General features: G+C 41.2%; 1 protein-coding gene across 1 annotated transcript in view; it reads left to right on the top strand.

Annotated features, from left to right (window-relative positions):
• LOC124775377 (ATP-binding cassette sub-family C member 4-like) overlaps positions 1-17,694 on the top strand; it is a 140,487-nt gene that overhangs the window by 88,639 nt on the left and 34,154 nt on the right. Inside the window, exons 17-18 of the mRNA XM_047250211.1 lie at positions 10,843-10,949; positions 15,671-15,794. Coding sequence (XP_047106167.1) covers positions 10,843-10,949; positions 15,671-15,794 — 231 coding nt within the window. The remainder of the gene's footprint in view (positions 1-10,842; positions 10,950-15,670; positions 15,795-17,694) is intronic.

The raw sequence follows: 17,694 nt of genomic DNA on the forward strand, positions 1-17,694 counted from the left end.
ACTGGGGGAGCCGCCCAGGCCGTGACAAGACGCCTTAGCATTCCGTCGAGCCAATGGGGAGCCTTCGCAGTTTTAATCGAATGAGTAGTCGTCATTCTACTCTGTTACCAAGTGCCACAACGTAAAAATTAATTTGTAAAGTACCTTCTGAAGAGTGAAATTGACTTGCGAACGCACAGTATAACTTAGAAGTAAGGTTATATCAATTAATAAACTTTTTTCGTTAGAGTGATTTTTAGCATTTTATGAATACCGTTAAATATGTGGATGGCCTCACACTTTTCGCAGGGTCAATTGCCAATTTTTGCCTCCTACAGATATCTTTTCTAAATCATTTTGCAATTTGTTTTGATCTTCTGATGACTTTATTAGTCGATAAACGACAGCACTGTTAATGTTGAAACATCCACATGGCATTAATGGCGACTAAACTCTTATTTTAAGACCGTCCTTTCACTTATAACTTACGATTCCTTGCAAATATATACATAACTTCCACAATAAGTATAGAATTATTTCCCCCGTTCACTGAAAACCTCAAAGTGTCAACCACTAAACCATTCCGACACTGGGGTCACTCTGACCGTCATCAGTGATCGCTTGTCTCAGACTGAGCAGCTTCCGCCGCTTGTGTTGTGCCCTAGTGTGTGCGATGTAATTGGTGGGACTCCGGACGTGTTAACGTGACCATTACGTATTGGAACCTTCCAGAGAAGCAGCAATGTTATATCCACCGTAAGTAAGTGTTTGTAATCGATTACTTAATTATGGTATCGACAATGATACCCTTATATGTCCAGCCCTCTTTGTTTTATAACAGTTCTCAAGTCTCTAAAATGAAATGCCCTCGATAATTACTAAGTGGTTAGACCCTTATTCGCCAATTTTACAATTCTTGGAGTAACACAGTCACACTAACTTAGTCATGCTATATATTTTGGCATCTACATCTTTTGACAATGTAACTGGGTTATTAGCCTAGAGACAACCATCAAGTCACTGAAATGCAACGTTATTCAAATGTAAAGAACATTAAGCAAAAATTTGATCTGATTTCCTTTAGTCATATTCAGCTAATATTCAAGCAAAATAGGTTGATTATTCAAAATGTTCATATGAAAATGATGGAGCTATTTAACTTTGAAACATAACTTAATATTTTTGAAAAAATCTTATTTAGTTACACAAAAACGTAAATGCACCATGTCTTGTATAAACTTGTTCGTAAGACAAAGTAATAACTACACAAAGTATGGCATTTGCACATTTTAAACCAAATTTCTGTTAGATGAAGCACTTTCGTACACATTTTTTCAACATTTTGAATTATCATAAGATTTATCCCTTTTTAAACCCTTTACTCTAAGCCGACATCAAATCCATAATGCAAATTAGGTAGAAAACTCAATGCTCGTATAAATAAGAAAACTGAGCAAAAATTTTGTTCTTTTGATCTAATTTCTGTAGTTGTAAGTTCAGTAGATCATTCAAAGGCAAATATTAGTCCTAAATGTGACATCGAAAAATATTAAGAGAAAATTAATTCAGACGGAAAAATGTGCTATTAAGATTCAGAGATTTCTCAAAGAAAACACATAGAATTAATAAAATATCGCTGTGCATTATTAGTATGAGATTGGCCTCCGAAAATATTAAATAATCTGTTAATAAGTTTGAACAACGCATCACAAATACTCTAATGCAGCATAGCATTGATGGAAGACGCCCCTCCAGCCGAACGCTGAGTTGACTGCCCTCACCAACTCACCAGGTCAGTTTAACCCAGTTCCCCATGCTTACAGCCCTGGACCACCCTCGGGCCTGTGTCATAAGTCGAATGCTGGCTGCCTGCAGCCAGTGGCGGATTTACACACCGCCAGTAGGCTATTCAAATTTTGCCACCCCTACCGACCGCTATAATTCGATACCCTACTTCACAATCATATTAACTACTATTTTTAGTCAATGAAATTATTACTTCATGATTTGTTCACTATCGTCCCAATTACACCACCTTTTCCCGTAATTACTATAACTGTGAACTGGGGGCTCGATGTGTCAGTTCCTCGATTATTTTTATAACTCAACGATTTAGTTAAGATTGCACAAGAAATAATTTTTGATTTATTTCTCAGGTAATAAAAGCTCAACTATGTACTACTATTAAGGCGGGATAAGGTATGCCTTAATACTACTTACACAATAATATACATTCGCTAAACATAATTAAGTAATTTTTATTGCGATTACTTACAGCTTAAAAACAATATATTCAGTTATCTGCTAACAATCCGACTTGAGGATGACGATAAAATTCAATTAGTTTTACAATACCTTTTTGCGCGATTTTCTTTCCGCAAAATCATCAGTTACATCATCGTATGAAATCTTGTTGATTAGTTCTGACTCTATGCACAAAAGAGCTAAGGCGTTTAGCTTTTCTTGGCTGAAGATAAATTTTAGATAATTTTTCGCCCGTTTCAAGCAAGAAAAGCTTCCCTTACCCGAACAATTTGTCGCTGGTGTTCATAGAGCCACGCGAACTGTTACATCCAAGTTTGGATATAAATTTTGAAAATTCTCTTTTCGCAGGAACGAAGATAGACTGTTGAATGATTCAGAATCTGGTTTTACAAAAATTCTTTCAGAAGAAAGCTGACATTGAAAATGTACGCGTTCTTGAACTAAGCCAGTCTCCAGATCATTATGATACCTTTCTCCCAAGAAAAGGTTTTTTCTGTAAGCGTTGATGATGAGAACGCACTAATTTTTGTCAGAAATTAAAACTTTTCACTGAACATGTTGTAGGACTCTTGCTGTTCTTAAATTCGAATACGAGTCTATCAATAAGGACGGGAAATGCGTTACTCTGAAAGTATCATTCGCAGTTATTCTCAATTCTTCATCGGGTGTTTCATCTTAAACTTCATTCCCTTTCGGTTGTTTTTCCCCAGGTCTTTTGTATACTGATTCGACACGCTCAATTCCATCACCTTTTCTTCGAAATACTTAAACTTTTCTCGTTCAGCTACGAAAAACTTGGAAAGAGATTCGTAAAGAACGGGAATAGTAATCAAATCTATAGTAGAAGCCTGAATTTGAACATTCACATTGTTTATTCTTTCCAAAAAAAAATTTCTACAAAACAACTACTGGCGCCGTTCCAGCTTTATAAATCGAAAAGTATTCACGTCGCTTCGTTTCGTGTTACAGGCTTTTCGGTACAATCATCTCTGATTGATTCCAAAGTTTTAAGGACTTTGTAGAAAGAATCTTTCAAATTTCTACATGCGCTATCTGTAGCTGACTAAGGCATCAGCATAGCAGCCGCCTTCCCATTAAACAGGATAATCTCAGTAGACTCTTAATTATTTATTTTCATGGCTTCATTAGCAAAATTGAGACTCTGTCCAAGCTCAGACAAGTAATCATCACTGATAATCATTGAGTCACAGGGCTGCGGAATTACTATCGCATCAAAATTATATTTCGGGTTTCCAGTAATATGAGATTCTTCGTAGGTTTACTTTGTTCTCCCATCGCTCACAAAATCTTGAATCCGCTAACTGGTCATTGAGGAAAATGTGCATCATTCTTAGAATAGATTTATCATGAAAATTCTTTGAAACTGCTGTCACTTTATTTCAAGAATCCGAAGGAATACAAGTTTCTTCTCCGCACACTTTAGCTTTAATATCAGGAATAATAGCTTCCTTCATAATTGTTCAAATGGTTCAAATGCCTCTGAGCACTATGGGATTTAACATCTGAGGTCATCAGTCCCCTAGAACTTAGAACTACTTAAACCTAATCAACCTAAGGACATCACTCACATCCATGCCCGAGTCAGGATTCGAACCTGCCAGCGTGGCGGTCGCGCGGTTCCAGACTGAAGTGCCTAGAACCGCTTGGCCACTACAGCCGGCCTTTCAAAATTGTCCTTCCTTACTTATAGGGTAATTCTTTCAGTTCATCGCTCATGCCATCTGCTTTAATCAAGGTTACTTGTCTCTATACTGGCCCCAACTATCTGTTTACATGTCTTCTATTGAGATCGTCGCCTGAAAATGGTGACCCTTTATGCGAAGTTCTAAACTAGGCCTTTTTCGAAATACTTCTCGTTTTCTAACAAGTCTCTTTTCTCTGTCGAATAGGTGATCTGACATCAAATCGTTTGTACTCCAAATGTGATCTATTTTCACTGTCATTCTGTCTCCAAGGTCTACCCTGAAATTCACCATCTTTGTGGTCACCGATTCTTCTTCCGCGAAACAGTGGATGGTTATAACATTGCGGTCTCTGTTTCTGTCTAGAGGGTGCTCGGAAATCCCGTTAAAAACTTCCAGGACCTGTAGAGGGGAGTGAGTACATAATATTCTGAATGGGAACCCATGTCTTGAAACATATCATTTCCGTTCTATAACGGTTTCAATCGAGATGTTTAACTCATCCAATTCCGCCTGAGTAATTGAATTACGCGAGACACAGTAGAGTTATTAGGTATCAATTTGAAAGGAATCATAACGAAACACCCATCTATCACGTAAGCATATTTTCTTGTATTAACACTTAAACATTACGTGTTTACATTATTACAAAACGAGAGAGAACCAAGCATACTGTAAGTACAGAAAGTAATGTTTTAGTGTTAATACAAACAAATGTGCTTACGTGATAAATCGATGTTTCGTTACGTTTTCTTTCGAATTGTTACCTAATAATTGTTCTGCGTCACGCCAACTTCAATTTTACTAGCAGAAGAGTGTCAGTTAAACATCTGAATTGAAATCGTCGCAGAACAGAAAGGGTAAGTTTCCAACATGGGTTCCTATTTAAAACATTACATACTTACTCCTCTCTACAAGTTCTAGATGTTTTCAGCGGCAATTGCCAAACTCCCTCTATGCATGTACTGTTCTCATCTCTGTGCCAATTTGGTTCTGGCCCGTCAACATCGTTATTTCGCTGTTGTGAATCTCTAAAAGTCCTTTATTTATCTCTTTTTGCTTCGTTGTCTATATATGCGAGAAATTGTGTCACCTGATCATCTGTGTTAACAGTGGATCCCGCCAACTATCTTCGTATAACGGAAGGTAGCCATCTCATTACCCGTAACATCCGATTTCTTAAACAGTTTATCTAAGCTCCAATTCTTGCCCGATTTCTTTTCGAAAAGTTGGGTTACTGTTCCATCAGCTTCTCACGAATAATTTTTATTACACAATCCACCTACACAACGCAGTCCCGAGTGCGTTTTGACCAATACTTCAACAAATATGGCACATCAAATTCTACATATGGCATTTCCCCTATCTCTTCGTAATCCCTAGCTATAGACATCTCCAGCCAAACGATTAGCAACAAAAGAGATATTCTCAGCATGTGTCCATACTGATGAAAGTACACTTCTAGAACTCCTTATAAGGGCAACAGGTTGTACATTTCCTTTACCTTAGAATCTATTTACGAGGGTACTCCCAAAAGTAAGGTCTCCTATTTTTTTGTGAGTACATAGACCTGTTTATTTCTACAATGGTTTACATCAGCTTACAGTTTGAACATTTAGCTATTTTTCGACATAATCACCATTTCTGTCGATGCATTTTTGTAGACGCCGTGGCAGTTTTTGTATGCCCATGTCACACCAGCTCGCCGCCATGCTGTTCAGAAAGTTATGAACATCTTCTCAGGTGTAAAGTGGTATGCCCAGGTTTCGTCACCCGTGACAATTGAGTTCAGAAACATGTCCTGTTCGGCTGGAAGGCGGTGAAGAAATGTGCGGGGAGCATCAACTCGTTGCCGCATGTGGTCCTTAGTATGCGTGGCACCAATCTTGTGCACAGCTTCCGGTAGTTCAATGTTTCCGATAAAATTCTGTAAGCGGTGCTTCGGGAAACCTCAGGAACCAACGTGCAGAGATCATCCAGGGTGATCCGCCGACCTTCACGCATGCTTTTCTCAACCTTCAACACTGCCTTCTCAGAAATTGACGGTCTCCCGCTCCTTTGTTCGTCGTGAATTCGGTCTGACCAGCTGCAAACTCTCTACACCACTTACGAACATTTTCGACATACATGCACGACTCGCCATATACTTCCGTCAATTGGCGATGGATTTCAATCGGCGCAGTGCCCTTTGCGTTCAAAAATCGAATAACTGCGCGCATTTCGCACTTGGAGGTAACATCCAACGGGAGCTCCATTCGCAACGGCTGAGCGCCTCAGCGCGGCGTGTGCATGTTTACACGCACTCTTCATAACAGTGTGACCAACTGCCAGACAAACAGACTTCTGTACTCACCTCGTAATTGAATACTGTGTAGAAAACGTTCAGTATCGCCTACGTCAACGTTGCGCATGCACGGCAAGCTGAAAACTTCGGACGGCTCCGAAGCGAAGCTTCACGCCATTCCAGGTTACATTCGTGTTGGAGTTTGGGAACTGGCGTGCATATTTCTTCCAGGGTCGCGTGATGGCTGGCTGTAGTAACTAGCCCCGTAATCTGAGGAACTAGTGCCGTTAGCTGTCCCTGTTTTCTAGCCACTTCGTGCATGTTCAAATCAAGATTCATGAGCTTAGCGCCGGCCGCGGTGGCCTCGCGGTTCTAGGCGCGCAGTCCGGATCCGCGCGACTGCTACGGTCGCAGGTTCGAATCCTGCCTCGGGCATGGATGTGTGTGATGTCCTTAGGTTAGTTAGGTTTAAGTAGTTCTAAGTTCTAGGGGACTGATGACCACAGCTGTTAAGTCCCATAGTGCTCAGAGCCATGAGCTTAGCGCCCTATTCTTCTCCAGTACTTTCAACATTTTCCAGCTCCTGTTTCGTTTTATTTATTTCTGTAAGCAATTCCATGTGTTCGTTATCTTGTTCTTCTTTAAAATCTGCGAGTTTTTGACTAACTGCACCAACAGCACGTTCTTGAGTTACTAATACGTCATTTCGCAGTGTACTTATTACGGCTTTCTAATACTCTGAACTGCTTCGCTATGCTACTCTACGTTTCTTTCAGTTGTTTACTTGTACATTTTAAACTGTCTCCGATTTCAGACAGAAAATTCTTTAGAAATGTTATCCTGAATTATCCACACACGTTCCTCGATTGTACACTACTTGCCATTAAAATTGCTACATCAAGAAGAAATGCAGTGATAAACGAGTGTTCATTGGACAGATATATTATAATAGAACTATCATGTGATTGCATTTTCACCCAATTTCGGTGCTTAGATCCTGAGAAATCAGTACCAAGAACAAACACCTCTGGCCGTAATAACGGCCTTGATACGCCTGGTCATTGAGTCAAACAGAGCTTGGATGGCGTGTACAGGAGCAGCTGCCCATGCAGCTTCAACACGATACCACAGTTCATCAAGAGTAGTGACTGGCGTATTGTGACGAGCCAGTTGCTCGTCCACCATTGACCAGACGTTTTCAATTGGTGAGAGATCTGGAGAATGTGCTGGCCAGGGCAGCAGTCGAACGTTTTCTGTATCCAGAAAGGCCCGTACAGGACCTGCAACATGCGGTCGTGCATTATCCTGCTGAAATGTAGGGTTTCGCAGGGATCGAATGAAGAATAGAGCCACGGGTCGTAACACATCTGAAATGTAATGTCCACTGTTAAAAGTGCCGTCAATGCGAACAAGAGATGACCGAGACGTGTAACCAGTGGCGCACCATACCATCACGCCGGGTGATACGCCAGTATGGCGATGACGAATACACGCTTCCAATGTGCGTTCACCGCGATGTCGCCAAACACGGATGCGACCATCATGATGCTCTAAACAGAACCTGGATTCATCCGAAAAAATGACGTTTCGCCATTCGTGCACCCAGGTTCGTCGTTGAGTACACCATCGCAGGCGCTCCTGTCTGTGATGCAGCGTCAAGGGTAACCGCAGCTATGGTCTCCGAGCAGATAGTCCATGCTGCTGCAAACGTCGTCGAACTGTTCGTGCAGATGGTTGTTGTCTTGCAAAAGTCCCCATCTGTTGACTCAGGGATCGAGACGTGGCTGCACGATCCGTGACAGCCATGCGGATAAGATGCCTGTCATCTCGGCTGCTAGTGATACGAGGCCGTTGGGATCCAGCACGGCGTTCCGTATTACCGTCCTGAACCCACCGATTCCATATTCTGCTAACAGTCATTGGATCTCGACCAACGGGAGCAGCAATGTCGCGATACGATAAACCGCAATCACGATAGGCTACAATCCGACCTTTATCAAAGTCAGAAACGTGATGGTACGCATTTCTCCTCCTTACACGAGGCATCACAACAACGTTTCACCAGGCAACGCCGGTCAACTGCTGTTTGTGTATGAGAAATCGGTTGGAAACTTTCCTCATGTCAGCACGTTGTAGGTGTCGCCACCGGCGCCAACCTTGTGTTTTTTTAGCTTTTCAAGCTAATCATTTGCATATCACAGCGTCTTCTTCCTGTCGGTTAAATTTCACGTCTGTAGCATGTCATCTTTGTGGTGTAGCAATTTTAATGGCCAGGAGTGTATTAGCAAGATTCTGAATTTGCAAGATTAATTTCTTCATACCAGAAGCATATCAACACCTTCGGTTGGTTAATTCCATTTCCTGTTGACTGATCTTCGACAATGGCGTGAACGCATTTTGATCCTCAACCTCTCGATCATTAATACTATCTTCTGCCCCAGAACTTGAATGTATTAACACTTCTTTCCTCGTATCCGCACCTTTTATTAAGCTGTACTCACCATGTCACTCATCTTGCTCATGTCTTCAATTTTTAATACTCGACATAAAATGAATCCTCTCACAACCCAGTAAATTATGCTACACAAATTTCTTTATTCTTAATAGCTCACTCATCATACTGTTAATGGCGCCAAGTAGCAATGCAGTGCCATACAGTACCACGCTCTTTGCCCAATTACGTGCGGCTCTTAACAGTTGTCTGTCCGTGGCGACCATCTGGCAGATGCAGGGAAGTACGGCAGAAGCGATGTTTCGTGATGCTATGATTCAATACTCTTCTTTTCTTGAATGATACAAATGTGACGAAAAGTATTTTCCACATTTGCACACTTCCCGTTCGCGTCTATTGTTCATAATTCTCTTTATTGAGGCATTGTCTTATTCAGTGTCCACGACACTTCTGTGCCGAAAAGTACTGTTTTTACACGGAAGAACTGACATGTGTAAAATACCCCTATATTATTTAATGGTTCAGCTGGCTATCGGACATAAAGAAGAAGAGTGGTAGCAATTACATCCAGTTACACAGGCACTTATTGAATTCTACCGTGCCTGAAACCTACCTACGAACTGCTTCATAATGCTATAGGCACCTACATTTAACGATATTCGTGAAATGATAGAAGTTTATTATTGATCCCTATTCCGCCTCATCTGCAAATTCACAGCATTCACTCCGCGTAGCCACAGCGTCCAATTTAACTTCAAAGTACGTTCTGAAAAGTTAGACTGATTTATTGACAAACTTTTAGCAAGATACGATAATATAAGCACTCATTTTGTTAATCTTAAAACATCCCAGTGGCATTACTGGCGGCAGTATTCGTAGTATTTGAAAACCTCACTTCCACTTATAAGTCCGATCCATTGCAAACATATCCACAAAACATCTTTCACGATTGTAGAATTGCTTCCTCCGTTAACTCCTCAAAACCATAGTAATGCCGACATTTCTTGAAAAACCGTTCTGACACTGGGGCCGCACCCGGACCGTCGCCACTAGCAGCTCGTCTGAGACTGAACTGCTTTTCCCCCATTCTGCCCAATTGCGCCACCTGATGAGTGGACCCCCCGCTGTTGGTGCGAACCGTTGCGGGCTGGAGCCTTCCAGAAAGCCAACGATAAGATATACACTGGAAGTAGGTGTTATCGGTTAGTTAGCAGGGATATCGACAGTGGCACCCTAACAGCATGCAAAGATATTGCACAAGGAGCTTATGTCGATGCATCTAAGCTGATCATAGATGAACCAAGGAAAATATTGCAGAGATAAACGTCGCGATTTACGGAGAGCAAAATATAGTAAGCAAAAACTGATACTGCAAATGAACAGGAAACTTTCAAAACTTTCTTTATGTCTTGTTTCTTTCTGTACAACAGTTAAAGACTTGTAGAAATACATTTATCTTCAACAATGACAGTCTGTTTATTCATTGAAGGATTTTCCCGTCACTTCTTGGGGAAAATGTTTCATACTTAAAGTTAAGAATGAAGCGAACTCTGATTTGTTCCATAAATATTAGTTTATTAGGAATCGGCAGATTGCTTATGCAGTGACAACCGACAGACGTCTTTCATCATAGTAACTATATTTTAACGTTCCTGTATATTTACGCTATCATAATATATAACAACCAGTGTCCTCCTAGATGTGTACGTAGTAATAGGAGTTACAGTGCATGTGATATTTGTATTGAAATGTGTCTTTCGTACAGTGGCATCTGTTTAAATTGCAACTTATTCCCCTCTCAATCACTTTCCCATACACATCTACCACACAAAGCCATTAACAGTTACAACATTTTTCATAGCAAGAGTGATCAGAACTCAATTTGGCATTGCTCTGCAATATCCTGATCCGTGGTGGCTAAAGGTTCGATTTCTTGCTCACTAGTGTCTGTTATTGATGCTAGTCAGTTTCCGTCTGATGATAGGATAACAAAGCGAAAGTGGAAGAATGAAAAAAATGCTGTTTGTTGGCATTCAAACCTTAACTACTCTATATGTTACGGAATAAAAATTTTGTAATAACTATATATTAGCAATCTGACGTTAGCAGTTCGTATGCGAAAGCATTTCTCGCATTGTATGTTTGACGTAACATTTCAGGGAGGAGCCCCGTATTCTCTCACCTCTCCGACACACTCAATGGGTTGGCCACAATTAGAGCATCAGGGATTCAGGACATCGTTAGAAAGGAATTCGACTCCCACCAGGTGAGTACTTCCTTATATAGCCAATTAGGTGTAGTTTGAGTCATACACTAACAGATATTTCATATTTTCTGAACATTCGAGAAAAGATGTTGACGCGTACTACTGAATGTTTATCTGTAATGTAAGTGCAGTTGTGTGAGTAGAGCTGCATTACAAGCCAAACCCTTTCGTGCAGAACGACAGAAGACAGTTGCAAGAAAAATTCTTGAACAGTCGCTGCTACTACTGTGAAATGAATATCACTGTCTAAGGCTGCGATTCCAGGTCCAACTGCCCGTCAGCCACTCAGTTTAGCTTCCCGGATAAACCGAAAAATCATCTCTCACTACACGTTAAACGCGATTTCAAGGCACTAGCTGTAAGAGGACGTTGAGGATCTCCCACAATGTAAGCTAAAAATTGCGGTTACGGTGGTTCCTAGCTACTGTGAAGACAGGTTTCTAAACGCTCGTTCTTGAATAGCATGACGCTGTAGAAAATACACTCTTCGGTAGCTCAGTTGGTAGAGCACTTGCCCGCGAAAGGCAAAGGTCCCGAGTTCGAGTCTCGGTCGGGCACACAGTTTTAATCTGCCAGGAAGTTTCATATCAGCGCACACTCCGCTGCAGAGTGAAAATCTCATTCTGGAAACATCCCCAGGCTGTGGCTAAGGCATGTCTCCGCTTTATCCATTCTTTCAGGAGTGCTAGTTCTGCAAGGTTCGCAGGAGAACTTCTGTAAAGTTTAGAAGGTAGGAGACGAGATACTGGCAGAAGTAAAGCTGTGAGTACCGGCCGTGAGTCGTGCTCCGGTAGCTCAGTTGGTTGCGCACTTGCCCGCGAAAGGCAAAGGTCCCGAGTTCGAGTCTCGGTCGGGCACACAGTTTTAATCTGCCAGGAAGTTTCATACCAGTTACAATAGTTGTCCAGCTTGCCTCAGGAGGTTATTCAACGGCTTTTGGCACCCTTCATAATAGAATCAGTCATGCATCCACGCCAGAGGAGGTGCAACATCACAGAGATAAATGACCTCATACTGCGAAGTTCTTGGTTAATTTGACAGGATTTTGTAATCACTGAAATAAACTGACATACAGTACCTTTTCAGACCGTGAGGGTTCATTTAGTTTACTCCTCCCCTTCTGGTGCTTCACTTGTTTTGTCAGTGTATTTCTAGGTGCCGTAGCAGGTATCCCAGCAACATGTCTCTTCCTTGTAATGATCTTCTATAGTGTTCTCCCCTCATCTATTTTCTTTATTACTTCATTTCCTGATTTAAGGCCGGCCGCGGTGGTCTAGCGGTTCTAGGCGCTCAGTCTGGAACCGCGCGACTGCTACGGTCGCAGGTTCGAATCCTGGCTCAGGCATGGATGTTTGTGATGTCCATAGGTTAGTTAGGTTTAAGTACTTCTAAGTTCTAGGGGACTGATGACCACAGATGTTAAGTCCCATAGTTCTCAGAGCCATTTGAACCATTTTTGAACCTGATTTAAGTGTCCCCATTCGTTTTAACATTATTCGACAGCATCACACTGCAAGTGGTTCCAGTTTCTTCTGCTCTGGACTTTCGACAGACCGGACGAACAGTGCTTTCATGCGCAGATGTTTCCTGGTGTCTACCGAATCATGACTGTATCCAGAGCTGCAGCTGTTCATGCGAAGCTGACCGACGGCCAGGGTTAAAATGAATTTGTAAATCGCATGGGGAGAGATCGGGACTGTGGCGGAAGTTAACTCTAAGAGAGAGACAGAGGGAGATTACAGTTTCAGAAAAATTCGATGATTTATTCAAGAGAAAGTGCTTCACAAACTAGCAAGGCAGTAAGCTTTGATCCACCTGTGAGCCTTATGCAAGCAGTTATTCGGCTTGGAATTGACAGATAGAGTCGCTGGACATCTTATTGAGGCATATCACCAAATTCTGTCCAACCGGCGCGTTAGATCTTTAAAATACCGATTTAGTTGGAGGGCCCTTCTTAATGCTCCAAACCTTTTCAATTGGATAGAGATCCCACGACCAAACTGGCCAAATAGGCTTTGGCAAGCACGAAGACAAGCAGTAGAGACTCTTGCCGTGTGCGGACGGGCATTATCTTGCTGAAATGCAAGCCCAGGATGACTTGCCTTGAAGGGAAACAAAATGGAGCGTAGAATTTCGTCGACATAACGCTGTGCTGTAAAGGTCACTGCAGTCAATCGCTCCTACTTGCGGGCTGTGTGGCGGCTGAGAGTCAGGTTGATACCCCACCGCTACCTGGGACGTCTCCAGACACATCTTTGCTGGTCATCGGGGCTCAGTTCGAAGAGCGACGCAACACTGAAGACAATGCTACTCGAATGATTCAGATTCCAGGCCGAATGCTGCGCTCCAAACGAATATTCTCAGAAATTTCTCCCTCAAATTAATGCCTATGGTTGATACTAGCAGACTTCTCTTGGCCGGGGATGCCCTTTTTGCCAGTGGTAGTCTGCTTTTTACGTCTTTCTTGCTCCGTCCGTCTTGGGTTATTCTGCTGCGCAGGTAGCAGATTCCTTAACTTCATCTACTTCATGATCACCAGTGCGATGTTAAATTTCTCTCTGTTCTCATTTCTGCTACTTATCATTACTTTTGAAACCTCCCCGTCTCCTCTATACCTCTTTTGTCATTGATAACCTTCCCTTTTACAACAAACTATGTAACCTTTTCTTAGGATTTCTATCTCTTGCTTAATAATAGCAAATGAAATCTTCCCTTTGAAATTTATTCTCTTTCTCTGTCTTCGTATACAAATTTAATTGCTGCTTATTAAAAGTGATTTTCTGATTATTTCGACGAAACATAGAATGTGTCGTCGTCGTGGCCCTCAGTCGTTATCTGCAATAACCCAAAACTGTTCCTTACCTTTTTTACTGTTACTGGATCGCCATCTGACTGCTACATCGAACTGCAACATGAATATACTTACTCTGTTTTAGTGTACTCTATTAGCTGCTGGTGAACTTTCATAATAAGTAGCTGTATTTATTACCAAAGCTGACGTTATTCTTTAATAGCAAAGCTGACGTTATTCTATAATTAATTTGATTGAAATTACGTAATTCATAGTTAAACTTTTTCTTGACAAAAATAAAATTTTGCAAAGTTTTACGTTGATGGTTTTTGGGATGGATTATAATTAGAAATGCAATATTGCTGGCAAAAGTTAATTATATTCTGAATGAAATGATTTTACAAACGTTCAAATGGGACTTACTTTTTACAATAATCTTACAACTAGCAATGCGCAAACATACCTTCAGTAGTCTTGAGTTTCTCAAAAAATTTATTCAATAATATTAGTTCCTCTTATTATAATAGTTAGCTGATGTCTCTGTACATCCGTTTATAATCTCTTGTAAATCATAGCTAGTGGCTGGCAGGCACACCGCTCCTCTCAACCTCTCACTTCAGACCTGCTACCGACTCGCTTCACTTCTCGCTTACTACTGACTTCCTACGAACGCTGAAGTGCCGTTTCTCCTGCCAACAATGCTTTCTGGTGCAGACAATCCCTGCTACCATTACAAAATGTATCAATGCGCGGTCTTTCCCGCTCTTTTCTTAAAATGTGTCCATACGTGGTCTCTCCCGCCCTTTTTAAAATTATATCGATTTGCGGTCTCTCTTGCCAACAATACTTTGGCGCAGACATTCCCTGCTACCACAATTATTTCCAACATGACAAATATTAATTATTTCTACTTAATACTATTAATAAAATATAAACATCTTTCATAACTTGTGATTTGACAATGAACAATAGAAATATACACGTGTTACACTTTCATCTTTCTTTGGTTTACTCTCAGTCAGTCCTCAGTACTCATTAGACTATTCATTACATTCAAGAGATCCCGCAATTCTTCCTCACTTTCACCGAGGATAGCATGACATCAGCGAATCTTATCATTGATGTCCTTTCACAATGAATTTTCATCCCACTCTTGAACCTTTCTTTTACTGCTTCATTGCTTCTTCGATGTGCAGATTATACAGCTTGGGCGAAAGACTGCATCTCTGTCTTATACCTTCCTTAATTCGAGAACTTTATTCCTGGTCTCCCACTCTTATTTTTCCCTCTTAGCTCTTGTAAGGACCATACCTTGTTGTATTAAGCAATCAAAATTTTAGGGAATAACTTTTTTTTAGGTCCGAAAGGCGACGTATCATTCTGTCACAAAAATGTAATCTAAATTTTGCGAACAGTTAAAATGGTGTTATTTTGTATCGAATGAGACTGAAAGAGCCGTGTGGCTCTGTTGTCTTGAAGAACCCAAATGGTTGTTCAGCCACCCAATCCGATAACGTTTTCTTCTCCCGTCACAAGCTGTTCTTTCCCGGCGGCCTTCTAGGGTTATGTCTGAAGTGTATCTGCCGAGTGTGGCTGACTACGATGGATGTGTGTAAAGTGTGGTGTCACGTATTTGTTGCATGATAATAGTAAAAGGAAGAGGGTGAAGCCTGGTGCCTGCACATAGTCTGCTCCTCGCGAAAAGCACCAAGGGTCCGGGGATTAACGTCACCATCCGACGCAAGGATCACCACCGACGGTGTCACATTCCCTCACTTTACGGGACGCTGCTTAGAGGTTTGTAATTCAATACGGGACACTGGAGAAACGTTCGATAGTCAGGAACTTTGCGTCACAACCTCTCGTTCCCTTCATAGCCTTCCATTTGTATAGAAACAACAAACTCAATTATCAATTTCTTGTTTTTTAGGATCGTCATACCTCTGCATGGTTCCTCTATGTAACAAACGGATCAGCGCTTGGAATATGGCTAGACTTCCTCAGCAGCATTTTCGTTACTATCGTCACCTACAGTTTCCTCGTTCTTTCTGCAGGTAAGAGCCCTACTTAAAATATTATGTCATAGGATACGTTTAAGAATTCATGATATTAATATACAGGGTGTCCTGGAATAAATAGTCTAGGATATCTCAGGGGAGATAATTTAAATAAAAAAAATATAGTCAGCATGGGCTCTAAAAGGCATCTTCGATACTGTGAAGCAAATCTCTTTCACTGCAAGCTCTTTGCTTCCCACATACTTGGAGGAGCTTGTGTGGACCAAACAAGGAAACATTATCTAGTGGACATGGGCTCTAAAATGTGTACCTTGAGAATTGTGAGCCCTTGTTCAGAAGAAGAGAAATGTTTCACAGTAGCGAAGGTAAACAGCTGCTTGTAACTCTCGAGTTATGGATTGTAGAGCCCACATTTTTATAGACTCTTTTGCTTCGATTGATCGTACCTATCGTATCTCTGAATATTGACAGTTCTTCCTAGGACATTCTGTGTAACAGGTTAGACGTCAGCGATGCATCTTTTCCTAGTCTCTGTGCTCGATGTCAGATTCAGTTTTCGTAATACCATTCTGTTGATCAATGGCGCCTTCATGGTAGCATCAGTCATACAACAATATTTTTCCCATATAATGTCAGTAGGGTAAGATGTCCTAAATATGATACGAAACAAAATGTATCTGCACTTTGGAAAGGAAAACAGTAACTGTTCAGAAAAAAATGGTAATGTTGGAGACGATAAGTTGCTGTAAAAATGATATTATATTTAATTTTTGAAGTTACAAATGTAGACTAGAAAAAACAAAAGCGTCTAATTATTTTTTGGACTGAAGTTCTTAAATGTGGTTTGGTTGGTTCTAAATTGGATACACATGTGAAATTGTTATGTGCACTGATAATTGTAGGTAGAGTTCTTAATAATGAGATGCAGAACGTACAAAACGATACATTTGCATAACTAGGATATTTTTGTGCGGAATATTTCAAGGATTTTTATGGTATGAAACATAGATCAGTGTGAATTTCTTTGTTTGTTTAACCAGCAATTGGTAAGAACTATTAGCAGTTAGACTTATTATATTGAGATTAATACAAAAATGACAGATACGCCACAGAGAATCACTGCCTTTTTTGTTTCAAGAACATCAGCAGGACCGTTAAGCACAACGCAGATTCCTCTAGAACCATAACATAGTGCAAAAATAACTGTACCTGTAGAAATCCTCTTTCCTCCTCGAAAATTAGCCAAGGTGTAATTTTCTCTGTGCATCTGTCATAACAATAGAATCTGGTGTGGACTCTCCAAAGGGATGGGTATCATCCATGCTTTCGTCTGTCCTCAAAGATGTGTCTAAATCAGGGTCAGTCTCTTCAGCTCTTTTTTTCCCTTTTTGTGTATAGCTTTCTGGTTTTCCCTCTTTTGATCTATTCTGTTTCTGTTTTGAAGCTTTTCCTTTTCCACAATGATTTCACTGTTGGAGGTGCGGTCTCAACCGAACGTGTTGCTCTCGTATAGAAAGGGCGGCAAACAGCGGTACACGCCTATGTGGCTGGTGGATGGGCCGTAGGCAACAAAGACATCGTGCAATACGAGGGTTGTCCAGAAAGTAAGTTCCGATCGGTAGCGATATGGACACCGCAGTGAAAACACGATAAAGCTTTGCAAAGATGTATTTGGTAGTGTCTCTAGTAAGACCATCGATTGCATCAAGACGCTCTTTTCAGTTGTGAGCGCACTGTGAGCGAGTAAAGGTGCCTAGAACAACGATGTCTCCCGCCAAAGAGGAGGGCCCGTTGAGAGGCTTCGCTTTAATGATCGCAGCCCACCTAACACAACTGCCGCGTGCTTCCTTTTTCATGGAAATTCTCAGCTGCACTCTGCAGGGCCAGTGAAGAAGCTCCTGCAACCTTTTAGATGGGAAGTGTTCGATCACCCACA

Source organism: Schistocerca piceifrons, chromosome 2 (assembly GCF_021461385.2).
Source record: "Schistocerca piceifrons isolate TAMUIC-IGC-003096 chromosome 2, iqSchPice1.1, whole genome shotgun sequence".
NCBI classification, from domain to species: domain Eukaryota; kingdom Metazoa; phylum Arthropoda; class Insecta; order Orthoptera; family Acrididae; genus Schistocerca; species Schistocerca piceifrons.